This window comes from Pteropus vampyrus, unplaced genomic scaffold, assembly GCF_000151845.1.
Source record: "Pteropus vampyrus isolate Shadow unplaced genomic scaffold, Pvam_2.0 Scaffold2, whole genome shotgun sequence".
NCBI classification, from domain to species: domain Eukaryota; kingdom Metazoa; phylum Chordata; class Mammalia; order Chiroptera; family Pteropodidae; genus Pteropus; species Pteropus vampyrus.
This window is the reverse complement of record NW_011888783.1, coordinates 18,814,291-18,833,664: the sequence shown is the minus strand read 5'-3', so window position 1 is coordinate 18,833,664 and position 19,374 is coordinate 18,814,291. Positions and strand designations below refer to the sequence as shown.

Below are 19,374 nucleotides of genomic sequence, written 5' to 3'. Positions count from 1 at the left end.
ACCAGTCTTCCTACTGTTATTACTATTGCAGGACACCAGACTTCCTCCTTCCTCAGGAATATGGCTCCATTCATGTGTTATTCCATAATTATCTATTGAATTCTTGCTGTATATCAGTGCTGTACTCCCTTCTGGGGTCGCTAGAGTAAAAAATAGAAAAGGTCCCAGTATTCATGGAACTTGGAGTGGGTGGTGGATAGGGGAGGCGTCAGAAAGGATCACAAACATTAAACAAAAAAATAAACATAAATGCAGAACAACTGTGACAAGTACCAGGAAGCAATGTAAGGTGCTATGAAGGTAAAACAGGAAAAGGAAGGGCACATAATCTAGTCCAGGAAGAAAGGGGCTTCTGATGTATGAGATATTTAGCCTGAGGTCTGAGGATCACCCGGTGTTAGCCAATGAGGGAAGGAAGAAGCGGGGAGGGAGAGGGGTCAAAGATAAGACTGAGACCAGATCATGCAGGGCTCTAGACCCAGGCTGAGGAACCTTATTCTAAAGACTCTTACTCTTTAGAACCTTACTCTAAAGGCAATAGGAAGCCATTTCACGTTTTTAAGAAGAGGAATCACAAAACTCAACTTGCACTTGAAAATGATTGTTCTGGCTTCAGTGAGGTGAATGAATTAGAGGAGAAAAGTATTATGTTGAGACTGTTAGGATGCTGTTGTCAAATCCATGTGAGAGATTGTTTGCCAAGACTAAGGTGGTAGCGGTAGAGATGAAGATAGACAGGATTTGACAAGTCTGAGAGATATTGTACAAGTAGAATCCACAGGACTTGCTCTGGGTTAAGAATCCAAGCGTCTTCTTCTATCATATACTTTCAGTTGTCTCACAAAATAGGGACTGACATGAAGAAATTAAACAAATGAACAAAAGGATAATCAGTTTAGCTTCTCTGTGGTTTCTTGATTAATTTTTATGAGGTTCCCCTGTTTCTTTCTCCCCAAATTAGGGTGATTTTAAGGTTGAAAGAGATATCTCTGATAGAATGGAAACTGCAGTTTTCTGTGTTCAAATGTAAAATGGTCTTTTACAAAGATAATTGAGAGTTTTAATCACAGTTTTGTCACTTATTGTATGTTATTTATTAATATAAATATCCTTGTACCTTACTTTCCTCATATGCAAAAAGGACTCATTAAAGCTGACCTCATAGAGCTATTATGAGAATTAAATGAGATGATATGTAATATACCAAATATAAATCTAAAACATAAGTAATAAATAATTTTTTAAAATTTATTTAATTTTAATTAGTTTCAAGTATACAGTACATTGGTTAGACATTTATATAGTTTATAAAATGATCCCCCTAATTGCCCTCTCTCTCATTTGGTTTTCCACCTAGCCAATATATTAATGCTAACTGCATTCCCTATGCTGCCATAATTTATTATTATTAAATTTAATCAATATGATAGCACTGATAGACTGAACGCATTGGATGAGAAGATGGAACCTCTGCAAGTCCTGTTCATCCAACCTTTCTGGTTCTGTCCTCTTGCGGCACAAAATAAGAGTCCCCTTCTTGATACCCTGTGGGTGAATGAGGTCATGTGACCAACTCTAGCAAGTGGGCACTTAATGGAAAGACCCTCCAGAGTGCTGACAAAGTGCAGGAAGGTAGCTGTTCCATCATCCTGGGCCCATGAGTGACAACGATGAGCACATCTTCCCCCCACCACCCCTCTACTGGTTCTCAGTGGATGTATTCTGAGCAAGAAGTAAGTCTTTGTTGAGTTAAGCCGCTAAGATCTTGGGATATTTGTTTTTGTTACAAAACCAAGCCAATCCGAATAGCTACAGGGATGAAAATCAAGTTGAAATTGTACTAGGAATGGATGATAGTAGGCAAAGCTCAGAAGAATTGAGATATCTGTAAAACAAAAACAAACAACAAACAAAAACTATAGGAAGCTAAGACCAAAATGGGTAAGCCAAAACCTGCACATTTACCGGAGGTTAAGGAACAAGTGACATTCATACCAGGCATACCGGTTCATAAAGCCTTGTAAGGGTTTTCCTGTCTCAGTGACTGGTGCCACCATCACCAGATGCTCAAGTTAGAAATCTGGGAGGCAGACTCCAGGTCCCTTTCCCTCCCTACCCTCATTCATTCTATCAGGATGTTCTTTTAGTCATTCATCCAAAATATATCTTTAGGTTTACTCTTGTTCTCTATCGTCACTGTCTAAGCCACTCGCTCTTTCACCTAGACCTCCTAATTAGTCTCCCCGCATCTATGTTGGTACTTCTTACAACCTAGTCTTCATCCTTCAACTAGATGTAATTTTTTCAACACAAATCTACTCATGTCACACATTTAAAGTGCACTCTGGCTCTAGTTTAAAACGCTTCAAAGATTTCTAATTGCTTAATCAACAAAATCTGCATTCTTTCCTAATAAGTCCTGGTGTGGGCTGGCCCTGCCTACCTGCCCACCTCCTTCTCAGTAGCATTCTTTTGGTTCTACATGAGTATTTCATTCAGAGCCTTTGTGTATGTTCTGCTCCCTCTCTTTGGAATGCTTTCCCCTTCTCTCTGTAGCTCCTTCCGGCCCCTCTTTATACTTCATTGTTTGACTTAGTGTTATTTCCTCAGAGAGGTCTTTCCCTGACTTGACACAAGTAGCCTTTAACCCCCAATGTTGTTCTTCATCTCAGCTCCTTGTTTGTTTCTTTCAAAGTCCTCATCACAAGATTCCTTATTTATTCACCTAACTCCATCACTAGAAGGGAAGCTCCAGAGCCCATGAATCCTCTGAGTCCTGTATCCCTTGCATCTGGCACAGTGCCTGCCATGACTGGCACTCAATACATTTGTAAGTTGAGTGAACAAATGAGTGAGGAATGACAAGTGAGGGCATCTATAATATGGGGCAGGAATAAGAATAAACCAGAAGACCTTCGACAGGATAAACAATCACAGGAAGACTAGGATATCCAGGAGAAGCCAAAGAAAAGAGCGGGGCTCATGTCACAAATAGGGGCAAGGAATAGAAGGAAGACAAGATTTCTTTCCATAGAGCTAAGTTGGCCAAGGTGAGGATTTGCCAGAATTCTGGGGCATTGAAAGAAGAAACCATTTTCCTCTAGAGGAAAGAAGGGGATCCAGAGCAGGGCTTTTCAAACTGCCTTTCCTGACAGACTACTTTTTAAAAAAACATTAATTCACAATCCCTTGTGAACTGATACCTTTGTAAAGCATAATTGAAATGAATTATCAGAGAAATTTTCATACTCTTAGATGTCATGGCAATGTCACTTGCTACAAAATGTCTAGACATGTACTTCCCAGGTCCTTGTCTTATAAGCTGACAACAGTCCATAGAGTACACTTAGAGGTGGCACCTATCTGAAAGCACCCTGGCCAGGGTGGCCTAAAAGAGGGTGGACAGCAGGAGGCAAGGAGGGCAGATGCATGCTATTTTGAAAGACTACAAATTTGAGAGTCTCAGTTTAGGAGCAGTTCCACTCCCTAATTTGCTGTGCAACTGGTGAGCCACTTCCTGTCGGAGCCTCCAGTAAAGTAGTGAGTTTGGCTGATCTCTCTTAGCTGTATACCACTGATTCTGAAGCAACATGGGCTACAAACAGAAGGCATGTGGCACAGATGCACAGTCATTTGGGCTGGAATAAAAAGATCTTTAAACATGTGTAAACTGAGCTGTTATCTAGAGAATGTTCCATTCTCTAAAACTTCCTCCTGTATAGAGTAAACATAAGTATGTTTAATAATGTGACATTGTGGCTTCCTTTCCAACTTGGGCCCAGCAGAATGGCTCCTGCAAAGCAGGGTGGTGAGAAGAAGGGCCGTTCTGCCACCAACAAGGTAGTGAGCAGAGAATGCATCATCAGCATTCACAAGCAAATCCATGAAGTGTGTTTCAAGAAGCATGCCCCTCGGGCACTCAAAGAGATCCAGAAATTTGCAATGAAGGAGGTGGGAACTCCAGATGTGCGTATTGACACCAGACTCAACAAAACTCTCTGGGCCAAAGGAACAAGGAATGTCCCATACAGTATCTGGGCACGGTTGTCCAGAAAACGTAATGAGAATGAAGATTCACCAAACAAGCTCTCTGCGTTGGTTACCTGCATTCCTGTCAACACTTTCAAAAATCTACAAACAGTTAATGTGGATGAGAAGTAACCGCTGATTGTTAAATAAAGCTATAAAACTGCAAAAAATAAAAATAAAAATAATGATACTGTGACACTGTGACAATTACTATACTAATCCTATCACTATTACTATTCTGTAATTGGGATGTAGCGTATTTAATTGCCTGAAGATTCATATTTGCTATAGAATGATATATTGCACAGAAAGGAAATGGTGTAAATTACTTGGAGTGTGGAAGACCAGAATATGTTATTAATAACGTCCCCTTTTTTTTTCCAGGGGAGAGAAAAATTTTCACATATTTTACTATATTTATGCTGGTCTTTATTACCAAAAGAAACTTTCTGAGTTCAGACTTCCTGAGGAAAAACCTCCTAGGTAAGTGTCAGGGATTTTCGTTGTTAATTTTTAATGACTGCATAACTAGTGGTTGACAAAACTTGGATATAAATGGAGCTGTTTTACTAACTGAACATTCACAGTCTCTTTAGCTGAAATACCCAGGATGAGACAGCAGAGACTACATCTCACCATTTGCATTTTCTAGAAAGTTCAGAACTCACCTGCAGCCATTTTACTAAGCTGCGTGCACCATTATTCCACCATAGTATTAGACTGTAAGGGAATGTCCTTGCAAAAAAGGGGCCCAGTGGTGCCTGGTATTTGGGGTGCCGTTTGCCCAGTCAACACTCATGCTGTTGGTCATATTCCATTTAGGTACATAGCTGGTGAAACTGGAAGGGTGATGCATGACATAACTTCCAAGGAGTCTTACAGAAGACAATTTGAAGCAATTCAGCACTGTTTCAGGATTATAGGGTTCACTGACAAGGTAAGTGATTGTCAAGAGAGAAAAAAACTCAAATGTTAATATTCTTGGATCAATGTGAGCGAAGACTTGAGTGTTCTAAGTTGGGGCAGGATACTTACTTTTCATTTGCCACGCTGGTCATGTTATAAGGTCTCACTGCTCGAAGCGTGCCTAGAGGACCAGAAACATTGTTATCAACCAAGAGCTTGTTAGACATGCAGACTCTCAGGTCCAAGGACAGCTGAATCAGAATCTGCTTTTTAACAAGATATGCAGGTGAACATGAAAGTAGAAGTACTGTTGCAAGTATCATGTGCCCGTGAATTGTCATTAATTCATTACAGCTGCAATAACAAACACCTAAGTAATACTGCCCTTTTCTGAGTTGGGGTCGTTCCAACCATTAAAGTGAATTATGTAATAGGAGTACAAGAATATGTAGGTTACATCCAAACCACAGAAATATATTTATGCAAGTAGTTCCTTGAGAACCAAGACGAATTAATTTAAACCTTTTCAACTTTTCTTGCAGTCACTTCCTTCTCCATGGTACACAGTTGTACATTATTAACTTTGGCTCTAAGTACTGTACTACTCTTATCATACTAGATGCAGACTGTCTCTATTAAATATATGCCAGGGGTGACAGAAAATATTTATAACTCTAGGCTCTCAAATATTATTCTGTGATACATTTATGTCATAGTTTCTGGGCTTCATGCCATCAATTTTGCAAAATATACAGATTCTTTTGCTTTTTCAACAAAGGAGGTGAATGATTAGGAGGTAGGTGAGAGTGTTAAATCTTAAGGGATTAGATTACAAAATGTTTGAGTCACCCTGGGACTGCCACTCTGGATAAAGAATTGCTTCTGTAATCCAATGAGTTTGGCTAGCCCTTCCCTCTCCAGCATGGTTGATTTTAGTTATAATAATACCTTTCTTCTTTCTAGTCAGCTGTTAATTTTCTCCGTCACCCTTACATAGGCTTTAAACTGACAGAGAGTGGAAATTCCCAAAGCTCAGATAAAAATAGAAATATATTTCCCTTGGCTCCTTAGAGGAGAGCGATTAAACAGGTTCCAGCATTGTTAAAGAACCTTTATGGTTATTAATTTATAGAGTTGATTGTTATCAAAGACGTGTGGTAGAGCTGGCAGTAGAGCCACTGAAAGTCATCTGGGTCATGTCAGTGTTTAGGGACATATTTTCTGAAAAGGGTGCAGGAACAATAGAGAAGCCAGCCAAAGAGTTAATAATATTTTGCTTTCATTGAGTACAGGGATGGTTATAGAATACTGTGAAGAGATTGGCCCTAGTTCTAAATGCAAGTATGTAATGGTACTGTTCTAATAATAGAAATGTACTACAAATAATAATAAAACAGAGGCTATTTTAAGATAAAGTTATAAACAAAGAAATTAAATATGCTATGTGTTCTTAAAGTAAGCCATCCTAACCCCTATGGGGAAAGAAAAAGGTAAAGTAGAAATGAATGAATGACTGCATGAATAAATATGAAGAGAAAGAGATATAAAAGGTGATAATCATTCATAATTTGTGGCTGGTCTAAATGAATAACTGGAATATAATTCTATGTATATGTGTGTATGTTCACCATGTCCCATATTAATTTACACTGGAAATAAACCAACCTATATCAGTTAGCAACCTTGGAAATAGAAGGAAGAGGCTGGATCTGACCTATTTGACCTGAAATCCTTTGGTTACATTTTGTCTGTATCTCTGTAGACAGCGTGTTTTGCTGAATTAACTCAGTTCACTCTATGTTTATAAATGCAAAGTAGTTTGACTAAATTCAGAAAGATTTAGTTGAATGTACTAAGGCAGCAGATCCCAAATAGCTGGTGTAACAGGACTTTTTCTTAAGTTGTTCTGAGGGGCATTTCTAGACTGAGTTTAAATGAACTGGTTAATTTCATAAAATTATGGTCCCTGATCTTTCTTATAATGTCACTAGTTCCCTGCAGGAATCCCTTCAGTTTTTTCCCAACGTTATAGCAAAATTATGAGTAGCAAACCTTAGTGGGGGCTCAGGAGTATAGATTTTAATTCTGAGACACCAGCCAAATGTGTCTGAGAGAACACTTGACCCTGAGTTTATTATAAAGAAAATTCCTTCATAGAAGGAGTCTTTCAATAATAATAACGGTTCCTTGTGGGGCTTGGGGCGTTATACCTAAAACCCTATTATAAATATCAGTGCTGTGCTCTCTTCGGCAGCACATATAATAATAAATATTGGTGCCTTTCGACTCGTATTTTTTGAGTCAAACCATACTATTTTTGTTAAATATTATGCTTTTATTGCTGGTATATGGATTATCATAACATATTAAATAGAGTTTGAAATGGGTTTATATTTAATGCTACATGAAAACTTTATTAGAAGATTATTTATGTGATGGTCAAGATTGGACATTGACAGCAGATCCCTTGATGAAGAAGTTAGGTAGAAGGCTTTGAAATTAGGACAATTTTTCTCTCTTTCTTCAAAATTGATTATGAATAGGGAGAGTACTGCTGAAGAAAGAGTGAGGGTTATATGTTAAAATGTAGATTGGGAGCCTTAGAATTTCTAATGTCTTAATGACAGACAGACAAAATGATTTACAATTGACTTTTTAAAACAATTTTACTGATGCATGATTGACATATCAAAAAAAATTTTTTTTAAACCAGACATTAACTTAAGATGCAAACATCGTAAGCCTATGAAAAGAGAACTAAGTAAAGGCATTGGAATAGAGCCCGTAAAGGAGAAGGACCTTCAGCCTACTGCAGTGCTTAGGGCAGAACTGGTGAAAAACTAGAGACTTAAAAAGAGAAGTAAGGTAAAGAGGGACTGAGAGGTAAAATTTCCAGGGAGGTACTAGAGAAATAACTACCTTGAGATATCAGTGAACCAGTCTGGGGCAATTTCCTTAAATCAGCTCCAGGCTAACCAAGAAAACCAAAGTTCTCAACTTTCCACTTAGCCTCAACTTTACTGAGAGAATATTTACATCAGTGAAAGAAGTATCTTCTAGGAAAAAAGAGAGAGACAGAGAGAGAGAGGGAGAGAGAGAGAGAGAGAGAGCGAGCGTGAGAGCGAGAGCGAGAGCGAGAGTGAGAGCGAGAGCGAGAGCGAGAGTGAGAGCGAGCATGCATCGTGCATGGAGTTTTGGTGGAGAAATACTCTTTCTTCCCCAATTCATATGAATTCATACTCATCATCAATGAATTGGGAAACCCAGCTTAAGGAGTTTTAGTCTTCTTGATAGTTTTCCCTGTCCTAAATAAGATGATTCCATTTTATCATATAGAAGGCTCAAAACTGATAAGAAATAAAAAGATAAAGCAGCATAGCAAGATTCTGTAGGAAAGGCAAGGTTGCCAGAAAAGGCTCTGTAGCTGGAAATGAGGCAAGAAAAAAATGAGCAAGGCGAGGAAGGTGAAAAATCCTTCCCAGGCTGGCTGTGGGGGAGAAGAGACATTTGATTAAGAAATGCTGGGGTGGGAGGAGTAATTCCACAGATGAACATACTACTGACTGAACTCTACCATGACTGTATATGGCTAATATTTTGACCTGAACACAGGAGTGGATGTAGGTTCTTAGACCAGAAAGGAGGAACTAACCAACCTAAGGGTGGGACTAAAGGAGTCAAGTAGAATAGCCCGGAAATGTAGCATAGGGATGGATACCCTTCAGGCTAATACCTCAGTGATTAAGTAAACTTAGTTACCCCTTCTTAAGATCCCTTCTCTGGAAGGAGACCCAGCCTACCATTAACCTCAGTCATTCACACAGTTTTTGCTGAAGGTCATGGGTAGTTTTCCTCTTTAAGAGAGGAAATGTCTGAGCATTGTGCTGAAGAGGATAGAGCCAGAGAAGCAACTGAGCAAAATTCACCATTTCCTTCCAAGATGATCACCCCAGTGATGACATGCCTGGAAGCCTTATTTTGGAAGGTTTCATGGCTTGTATTGTCATTCATGGTGTGTGTGTATGTGTGTGTGTGTGTGTGTGTGTGTGTGTGTGTGTGTGTGTGTGTGTGTTTTAATTAGAGGAAATACATTTTTTCTAACAATACTGAGAGTTTTAGATAACCTCTTGAGATAACTAGATATAGAAATAACAAATATAGAACTCACCAATGTCTCTGGGGCTTGCCTCTCTGGGGAGCTGCTCTGTTTGCATTCTGCAAGCCTCATAGGATATTGATCAAGGTAATGAGGTGCTGTCATGTTAAACCTAGGCCAGTCTCAGAAAACTCATTTGGTAGGTGTTCTCCTTAACCACTCTTAAGTTGTGTGATTAAAACAGTGATTCTTGACGTCAGAAACATGACATCCTACCTTTGATTTAGAAGTTTGAAGAACAATATTTATCTGTAGTAGAAACCCAGTTTAAATCCTCATTTGTCTTTGTAGCATTATCGGGAACCCAGCAGATGTCACTATTACAGTCTATGTTCAGGTTTTTGGCTTTACTGAGTAATGTTTACAGGAAGGCTCAATTTGGGGACAATGCTTTATCAATGGTCTACTGACAGTTTCTATTAGTTTACTGCTATGCATGGTGCTAAATCAAGTTTCCCGCCTCAATATTCTTGGCGAAGTACTGTTCTCTATCTATAAGCATAAGGTGAAGAAATTTCCTGGCAATATATTTTATTCTATCACCTACAGGAAATGCAAGTGTTTAAATAAATAAACACACCCTTTTAAAAAACCATTTATGCTACTGATGTATTCAACTTCAATATAAAAGTAGGGCTTAAGTTCATCTGAACTGTTTTTACTCACAACACTTCTGACACCAAATGTGTGGAGTTTATTTCTCACACCAACCAATTTTCCAACAATTCAATTAAACTCTGACAGTGTCTACCTGGAGTTATCATCAGATCCCTCAGCCCCACAAGATGGCCTCACTTCAAACACCAATCACAAGTCCTGGAGTTTTCCTACTTTTAACCGGCTGGTTTTAAACTTGGACTTCCCAAGACCCCTCCTTGGGTTCAGTAATTTGCTAGAAGGACTCATAGAACTCAGGAAAACAGTTTACTTAATTCTTACTGGTTTACTGTCAAGGATACAACTCAAGAACAGCTGAATGGAAGAGAAGCGTAGAGCAAGGTATTGGGAGAGGGGGCACCACTTCTTCTCACCGCCTTCTTGTGTTCTGAACCTCATTAATTAGGGGTTTTAATGGAGGGTTCATTACATAGGCATGACTGATTAAATCATTGCCTGTTGATGATTAACTCCATCTCCAGCCCTTCTCCCTTCCCTGGAGGTCCAGGGTTTGGCTAAAAGTTCCAACCCTTTAATCAAATGGTTGTTTTCTCTGGAAACCAGCTCCAACCTTCCAAGAGCCACTTCATTAGCGCCAACACATCTGTGGTTGAAAAGGGCTTAAGAATAACAAAGGACACCCCTCTCATCCCCATCACTTGGAAAAATTCCAAGGCTTTTCAAAGTTCTTGTGCCAGAAATCTGTGTGAAGACCAAATACATATTTCTTATTATATTACAGTGTCACAGATAATTTCTAGTGAGTCTTTCAAAATATTTCCTGACCTCATTCATATCTATGTGCTCCATCATTTAACTTCAAAATGCTCTAACGAAACATCAATGAATTCCCTGCCAATTATTTCATGAAACTGAAATTCAAAAGAGAGTAAGGAAACATCTCTCTTATTTTGAAGAAATAACCATACTGAATTTGGGAGCTGGTATTTGTTAGGGTAAATGAATAAAAGTGGCTTAAAGAACAAAGAAGATATTAGCATTCTGAGGTAAAAGAGGTTCACATTGCAGAACAACTCCATTCCATGCCATCATTGGTCTCAGGCATCCTAATTTATGCCTTGGTTGAGGCTGGGTTGCAAGAAGTTCCTGCCGGCAATAATGGGAAAGAAAGCAAGAAGGAGGCTTGCTGGTTTCCATAGGCCAGGTCCAGAAGTGGCTCACATCAGTCCACTTGCTTCTTTGTTAATGTAGTTGCATGGCCACCCCTAACCACAAGGGAGGTTGAGAAATTTGTGTGCCCAGGAAAGGGGGAAGGATGGACTTTGGTGACAACCAGCACTTTTCACCGCAGTGCTAGAATTTGTTGTTTTGATTGGCAATTATCTTCACACATGGCTCTTGATGTCCTTTCAGGAAGTACACTCAGTGTACAGAATTTTGGCTGGGATTTTGAATATTGGAAACATTGAGTTTGCGGCTATTTCTTCTCAACATCAAACTGATAAAAGTGAGGTTCCCAATGCTGAAGCTTTGGAAAATGGTAATTATTTGACACCAATTTACTGTGTTCCCAAAGTACATCTTTCTTTCATTTTGGTAAAATTTCGAGACTATAAAATATAGTGCAGCTGTTGCTGGTTCTTCTGCTGGCTCTGAGTGCTTTCACTAACCAGTATTTCCCAAGGATGTCTTGTAGAACGTCAGTGTTCTTTCCATGAGCTGCAAATAGGTGTTCTGTAGGAAATAATTCCATGGCAGGTAACTTTGGGCAGCGGTTCTCAACCCTGGTAGCTTTTGAAAATCAGTTACAAATTTTTGAAAATAAGAGGTTGGATGCCACTGTGAATCCACTGAATTAGCATCTGCAGGGAGAAAGCAGGCACCTACTTATTATTAGCTTTACATGTAATAATGGTAGCTAGCACAAGGAATAGGAATCCTGAATTTAAAATAAGAAACCCCTCATTTAAATAAAGTGAACACCTTTTGTGTTAAAGTGCAGCACTTTTTAGAGCCTTTAGTACACAAATGAGCTTTGTGACTCTTTCAGAGGAGACAACAGTCTCCAGAAACTGCTCCAACTTACTTGACCAAAGCCACCTCTTCCTACTTTTTTTCACTTAACACCTGTGAAAAGCTTTCAGAACAGTTTGGAAGACCCTATGACAGTCTGGATACTTCTTGGGGTTAGGGACCTGGCTTCTTTATCTTTGACTTAGAAGTGCTGAGGATAGAGCCTGGCACTTAGTACATGTTGAGTAAGTGCTGGCTGCCTGAATGAATGGATGGATAGATGACTACATTTTCCAGTGTCATCTTTACTTTTTGTTCCAGCTGCTTCTGTTCTCTGCATCAGTCCGGAAGAACTCCAGGAAGCCCTTACTTCACATTGTGTGGTCACACGAGGAGAGACCATCATCCGAGCCAATACTGTTGACAGGGCCATGGATGTCCGAGATGCCATGTCCAAAGCCCTGTATGGGAGGCTCTTCAGCTGGATTGTAAATCGCATCAATACACTCCTGCAGCCAGACAAAAACATATGGCAAGTTCCTCTGGGGAGCAGAGGCCTCTACCCTGGAGTCTCTTGGAGTTTGCAAGAGGAAGTATTTGTTTCTCTCTTGGGTTTTCTTTAGCAAAGCTCTCAGGTCTTACACTTTAAAAATTGCATTGGGATCCAGGAGAGCCAAAGTGTTTATACCTGAGAGGTGCATAATTGACAAAGCCAGTTTAGTGAAGTGTTTAAGAGAATAGGTGTGGCTGGGAGTGAGACCAACCCAATTTGCATCAAAATTCTACAGCTTAACCAGCTGCATGTCCTAAGTGGTGGTTTTCTCATCTGTAAAATGAGGATAATAATATCCTCCTCACAGTATTGTTTTAGAATTAACTGAGATATTTCATGAAAAGTTTTAAAGCACAGTATCATATATTATTACTACAACTACTACCTCTACTGCTTTTTCTTCCTTTTTTAAAACATTTTTTATTTTTTAAATTTTAATTAGTTTCAAGTAAACTGTACATTGGTTAGACATCTATATCATAAAAATGATCCCCCCAATTGCTCCCTCCCTCCCCTGACCCTCCACCTAGCCAATGTATTAATGCTAATTGCATTTCCTATGCCGTGCTCCCCATCCACGTGACCATCCATCAGCTACTAATTTGTACTTCTTTAACCCTTCATCCCATTCTCCCAGCCCCCCAAACCCTCTTCCTCTCTGTCACCAAATTGTCTACTATATTTGTGAGTCCGTTTTTGATTGGTTTGTTCTTTTTATTCCTTAAATTCCACATATAAGTGAAATCGTATAGTGTTTATCTTTCTCTGTCTGACTTAAATACCTTCTATATTCATCAAAACAATATCTTTTTTCATTCCCTTCCTTTACAGGGTATTTTTATCCTTTCAGCCACTCTATCTTTTGGTTGGAGCACTTAATTCTTTTCCATTTAAGGTACTTATTGATAGGGATGTAGTTGTTACTATTCTTTATTCCTGTTTTTGATACATGTTTTTTATTCTTAAAGAAGTCCCTCCAACATTTCCTGTAATTCTGGCTTAGTGGTGATAAAGTCCTTTATTTTTGTCTGGGAAGCTCTTTATCTGTCCATCAACTTTAAATGATAGCATTGCTGGATAAATTACTCTTGGTTGTATATCCTGGGTCTTCTTCTTGTTGAATATCTTTTGCCAAGCTTTTCTGTCCTGCATAGTTTCTTTTGAGAAATCAGCTACCAGTCTTATGGGTGTTCCCTTGTAGGTAACTATCTGCTTTCCTCTAGCTGCTTTTAAGGTTCTTTTAAGGTTTAACCTTTGGCATATTAATTATGATGTGTCTTGGTGTGGGCCTCTTTGGATTCCTGGTTTTTGGGATTCTCTGAGCTTCCTGGGGTTCTATATCCATTTCCTTCACCAGGTGAGGGAATTTTTCCATCATTATTTCTTCAAACACCTGTTCAACATCTTGATTTTCTTCTGTTATGCTGATCAGATGAATATTTGGAAACGTCATGTGTCCCATATCCTCCTTAAATTATTTTTATAGTCTTGGCATCTTTTTTTCTTGCTATTCTGATTGAGTGTCCTGATTGGCTGTCCTGTCCTCTAGATAGGGCATGTGATCTTCTTTATTCACTTTGTTTATTCCTTTTAATATACTTCTCATCTCAGATAATGTGTTCTTCATTTCAGACTGGTTCCCTTTTATAATTCCTACTTTCATTTTTATGTTTTTTAGCTCTTTGTTGAAGTTCTCACTGAATTTATCTACACTTCCCAAAAGTTCATTGAGCATCTTTATAACTAGTGTTTTGAACTTTGCACTTGTTAGATTACTTGACTCCATTACATCTGGATCTCTGTTCTCTTCTGTCATATGGTTTCTGCTTCTTTGTCTTCCCATTTTGGCTGCCTTTCCGTGTCTGTTTCTATGTACAAAGTAAAGCTCCTAAGTCTCCTGATCTTATTAGTGTGGATTTGTGAAGTAGGTGTCCAGTGGCACAGTCCTGAAAGGGATTCAGCTGTAGGCCAAATTTAGCCCAAGCCTCTACCCCTCCAGGGCCACCTGTCAAGATTCAGCAAGCAATCCACAGATGCTGTGCTTATATTTGCCTCAAAAAGCCACACCAGAAACCGAGGTCAGCTACCTCCACCAGTGTGAATCTCAGCAAGGAGCATCTGACTCACTGAGGATATATCTGAATGTGTCTTGCATGGGCCCATGTTGGGGGAGGCGGGGTTTCAGGAAATCCTCTGGGCAGAGCGACCTCTGTTATCCAGTTTGATGATGTCACAGCTATGGCGGCGCTGTGTCCCGCGCACTGGTAGGGGAGAGGGCTCAACAGGGAACAATGGATACTGCTGGCACTTCTGTATCGAGAGAGTCTTGCCTCAGCCCTCACTCTGAAAATGGCTCCCTGTAAGTCCCTGGTGCCCCCTGCACGCATCTGAATGGGCACTGGTGCTCAGAGCGAGCAGGTTCATCACCACAAAAATCTGCTCGTGGACACGGCTCCTTTAAGAGGCTTCTGCCACTGCCACAGTCTCTGTCTCAGCCGCTTGGGACCAGGCAGCCCTGCATCCTCGGCCGGTCCTACCTTTTGCCATTGCAGGATGCTTTCTTGGGTTTCTCCATATTGTATGGCTTGTTCATCTAGATCCCAGGCAATTTTTCCTTGCTGCTGCTCCTTGTTTCCATCACAACTTTGATTTGGTCGCCAGAGGGATGAACAGAGCCTCTATCATCTAAGCCATTTTTTTTCTCTCTTTGCTTTTCCTTTCTTAAGCATTAGTGGTTTCTATATCATAAAAGAATTGACAACATCAAATTGTAAAGAGCATTTTTCCAGTTCAGCTTCGTGAGTGGGAAAGTGGAAGAATGAACAAGGAGCAACTCCAGCCCATTCAAACAGGGTGGTTTCTTTTTAACCTCTTTTTATATGGAGCTTTTGAGTAAGATTTTAAAAGATTCTACTGCTTAAAAAAAAAAGTTGGAAATACAGTCGAAAGACTAAAGGAAATGGTTTAAGACACAAACTGTTTCTCCCTTAGAGGCGGCAGGATGCTGCTTTCCTTGTGTGGGTACATGAGGTGACAAATACAAGGGCACATATATTCTCACTGTCCTGAGATGAATGTTTCCTTCCCTAAAAGATTTTGTTCTCTCTCATGCAGTAGTGCAGATGATCGTATGACTGTGGGAATCTTGGATATTTTTGGATTCGAGAACTTTCAGAGAAATTCTTTTGAACAGCTCTGCATAAATATCGCCAATGAGCAAATCCAGTACTATTTCAATCAGCACGTTTTTGCTCTTGAGCAGGTAATAGTGAACCCTAAAGTCACTAAACCTGTTGGGGGAAGGTGTCTCCAAGCTGCTCACAATTTGAAGCAGAAACCCTTTTCGTCAGGCTGACAGGTAAAAAGCCCTAAAGAAAAATACCAATGGTGACGCAGTCCTGTCTAAATATATTAACAGTCTAAATTTAGTCTGAAAAAAAGAGGTCTTGATTTCTGTGGAAAAGTACATTTCCTCCCTTGAGTAGAGCTGGTGATCAGCTAATTACTTAAATATTGCTTCCAAACTGTTTCATGTATATTGCCCCAAATGCTGCATTCTCTTCTACTTTATTTAACTAAAAATATCTATGATCACGTCCAAAATGACACAGGATGACCTTGAATTCAGGACACAGGTTCTTGTTCTTAACTCTCAAACTAGCCATTCTCACTCCCCATCTTCTGCTCACCAGATCCCACAGGAACTAGATGGGTGTTTCTGGGGAGGAGTAAGATACGTTCTTGGTTTTCTCAAAATGGAAGTCTTTCTTCTACAAGTTTAATAGTAAATAAAACAGGATATGAAGCTAGTTGGACCCAAAGGTTAGGGGCCCTTCTTCTCCACCCCAACTCATACCCCAATCCCAAGACTCTCCTGTGTGAAGTAGTTGCAATAATGAAACATTCTGCCCAAGCCCCTTGTTTTAATACAACAGTGAGGACACAGAAACTATAATGGGATTAGATAAACTCAAATACAGGAGTAAAAATGCCTGTGTTTGTTTTATCACTGGAGCTGGATAAATCTGTTATCACAGTACTCTCCCCACCCACCCTGTACAAAACTTGACCTTACTAGGTTCCTTCCATTTACGTCTCAGAACAATCTAGAGTTTTTCTAGTTTTTCAGTCCAAGATGGTTTCATTACAGAAGTCTTTGCAGAAGGTGTAAGTCTGCTTTTTTCCTGGTTTAAACCATACTAGTCACCAAAATAAAAAAATTTTTTAGCTTCCCTTCCTTTCTACATCAGTTTCTAAATTATGAGTTGCCAAGTCAGTGTTTTGGAGACAGAGAGCCATTCCTTATTTTGCCATCTTCAGCTGCCCGCCACAGGCCACACAGTAGGTCAGACTTAAACCCAAACTTCAACAGTGTACTATACAGGAGGAGCCCTATACTACGCCTGTGAAATACACCATTTTCCACATGTGTTCAGTGTTGTCAGACACAGAGTACATGCTAAAGCAGCCTGGTGGTACCTAGGCCAGTTTGGGTCTGGAGAGAGAGATTCACATTCTGTTTTCTTCCAGGTGGAATATCAGAATGAGGGCATTGACGCTATACCCGTGGAGTATGAGGACAATCGCCCACTCTTGGATATGTTCCTCCAGAAACCCCTGGGACTGCTTGCACTTTTAGATGAAGAAAGTCAGTTTCCCCAAGCAACGGATCAGACCCTGGTTGGTAGGTACCATTTGGAAAGGCATATGTGCTCAGAAGAGAACTTAACTCATGTCATCTAATAAGCGTGGTTTAATGGATCTATCCTGTGTATTTTGGTATAGATCCAACTTTTAAAGAATTGAAATGTTCAGCAAATGTCCTGGTAGAATATGTATCTTAAAGGAAACCCACCACCATCTCTCAAACCCTCTTCACTATCCTATTTCTGAAACGAAATAACATTACCCTATGTAAATATCATTTTTTTACACCTTCTCTCTTATTTCCCATAATCAATACTTGCTTCCCCTCCATTTCATATCCTGCTCTCATATCACCACCTGGACCTCCATCCACTTGTAGTCCAAGTTTGTTCAGAAGCCCTTTCTGGTCTCCTGGCTTCCAGGCTTTTATTTCCCCCTCTATCCTGGACATCCTAGCTAATATAGTCTTTGTAAAGCCACCTTTTCATTGGGCCACTGTTTTCTATGGGATGATGATAAAACACCTCCTCTTGGCGTTAAAGGCCATCTATACTTTACCCCTGTTCCCCCTCAACCTCCTTATTCTTCTCAGATCTTCAGTGTTATACATGATCCCATCCCTCATGTAGGTTGTGAGATACTTAGGGCAACAAAGCTCTAATCCGTTAGTACTTAGAACCAGTCCTCACACAGAGTAGGCTCTCAATCATAACAGTAGCAGAATTGTTGAGGGAGAACAGAAGGTTTTGAGCCTTTTCCCCAGATGGAAAATTGATTCGTGGGAGAGATTCACTTCTAGGAGTTGTGATTGTCACCCTCATTGGTTTCTTTTTACCTGTAAAATTGTTACAAGTTGCCAAGATGAGTTTAAACCAGGGTTATATGCCTTCCATAGGATAGCTTCGTGGTTCTAAAGCTAGTTGGCTGGACTTCTGGTGTCATTAGTGTTCATGCTGAGAGTTCTTAGAGAAGAATATGAGATCTAACACTGAAGAGAAAATGGAACTACTGAACAAGTACTCTATCACAAATGCCTATCCCATGGCGAAATCTTTTTCCACCATTGTACACACAATGATAATATCAGGTCGCTCTGAAAGTCCTTACCCTGGGTCACTCATGGGTCAAGGAGCATGTTTTTGTTTGAAGGAACAAGCAATTCCCGTTGTAACTTTTCAACATGAAAATCCACACAGATAAATTTGGAGATAACCTACGATGCAAATACTTCTGGAGGCCCAAAGGAGTGGAGCTGTGCTTTGGCATTCAGCACTATGCTGGAAAGGTAAGACGAGCGTGAGTTATTAATCCTGAATTTGACCAGGGGCAAGTGTCTATATTACCTGTCTGTGCCACTCAAGAAATGGCTTGCAGATTTCTTTCTCCTTTTAATTCTTGAACACCTAGTCATAATTCTCAAACGTTGTCAGTGGTGCTGCTCACAGAAAGTTGCCCCTGGCAAAGAAGCGATTTCTTGCTGGGGTGGCCAGCAGAGCTACCATCTGCTCCTCACCTGAGGTTTGGCCTAGAAGTGACAGCTCTCCAGAGAGAAAACATAATATAACTTTCACAGTGTTTAGTGGTAAATGTTCACATTCAAAAGTCATTTAGAGATGTGTAGGTAATGGAGGAGGGTTAATATCACAGCAGGGCTTAATTTTTAGCACTTTAAGTAAATGTCTACAGGGCACAAAAAATGTCTAGATGAAAAAGAAAAAAAAATCACTTTATCATTCGGATGTTAAGCTTTTACAACATTAAGTAAAATTTCCACTTTTCATACGTTATGCCTCAATCTTGATTTCAAGTTCCTGAAGCAGATTAGTGACTAATTCAAGAGATTCTCCAGTCCCATAGCCAACAAATCATTGCTTGAATTCCTCTCTAAGGAGCCATTTGAATTATGGCTAATTGGTCCCAGTGGGGTCGGCTGAAGCCCTGGGTCCAGAAAACAGATAGGAGTTCAATAAAGGGCATTTGGGATTATTTTGTTGATTTAAGACTTATTGAAATTATTTTTCAAATTCATATCATGACATTGAAATAAATTTTGCCTGACTGGAGTTGGTTGAAAGGCCATCTAATACAAGTGTAAGGGTGGAAAAATGCCCCCTTTTTTTCCTTCTGGATTCTTTGGCTAGTCTAATAATTAAATTGACACAAGACAATTTAACAAGAGAAAAATAGATTTAGTTATATACGTTCCAGGCCCCATAAGAGTATGAGACTCCAAGGGCAGCTAAGCAACTGCAGCTTACAATGTTCTGAGCTAAGGAAGGGTTGGGGGTCTGGGCATACAAAGTGAAGGAGGGCCATTTGCAGGAAGGCAGGAGAGAGTCTGGAAAACCAAAGTTTGCCCTGTTGTGCAGATAAGTTTCTTAAGGTAAAAAGAAATCTCTGGTAATAGCTCTCTTCCTCGTTAGGGACCCTTCCGATGTAAATTTAGGCAGTC

General features: G+C 39.8%; 1 protein-coding gene and 1 pseudogene across 2 annotated transcripts in view; both read left to right on the top strand.

Moving 5' to 3' along the window:
* Window positions 1–19,374, top strand: part of MYO3B (myosin IIIB) — a 355,967-nt gene that overhangs the window by 155,872 nt on the left and 180,721 nt on the right. Inside the window, exons 15-21 of the mRNA XM_023528462.1 lie at window positions 4,414–4,512; window positions 4,852–4,966; window positions 11,123–11,249; window positions 12,044–12,254; window positions 15,390–15,537; window positions 16,806–16,959; window positions 18,119–18,207. Of these exons, the coding sequence (XP_023384230.1) occupies window positions 4,414–4,512; window positions 4,852–4,966; window positions 11,123–11,249; window positions 12,044–12,254; window positions 15,390–15,537; window positions 16,806–16,959; window positions 18,119–18,207 (943 nt within the window). The remainder of the gene's footprint in view (window positions 1–4,413; window positions 4,513–4,851; window positions 4,967–11,122; window positions 11,250–12,043; window positions 12,255–15,389; window positions 15,538–16,805; window positions 16,960–18,118; window positions 18,208–19,374) is intronic.
* Window positions 3,768–4,161, top strand: LOC105291753 (annotated as a pseudogene). Its single transcript, XR_895854.2, has one exon. The product of XR_895854.2 is annotated as a 60S ribosomal protein L31 pseudogene (transcript).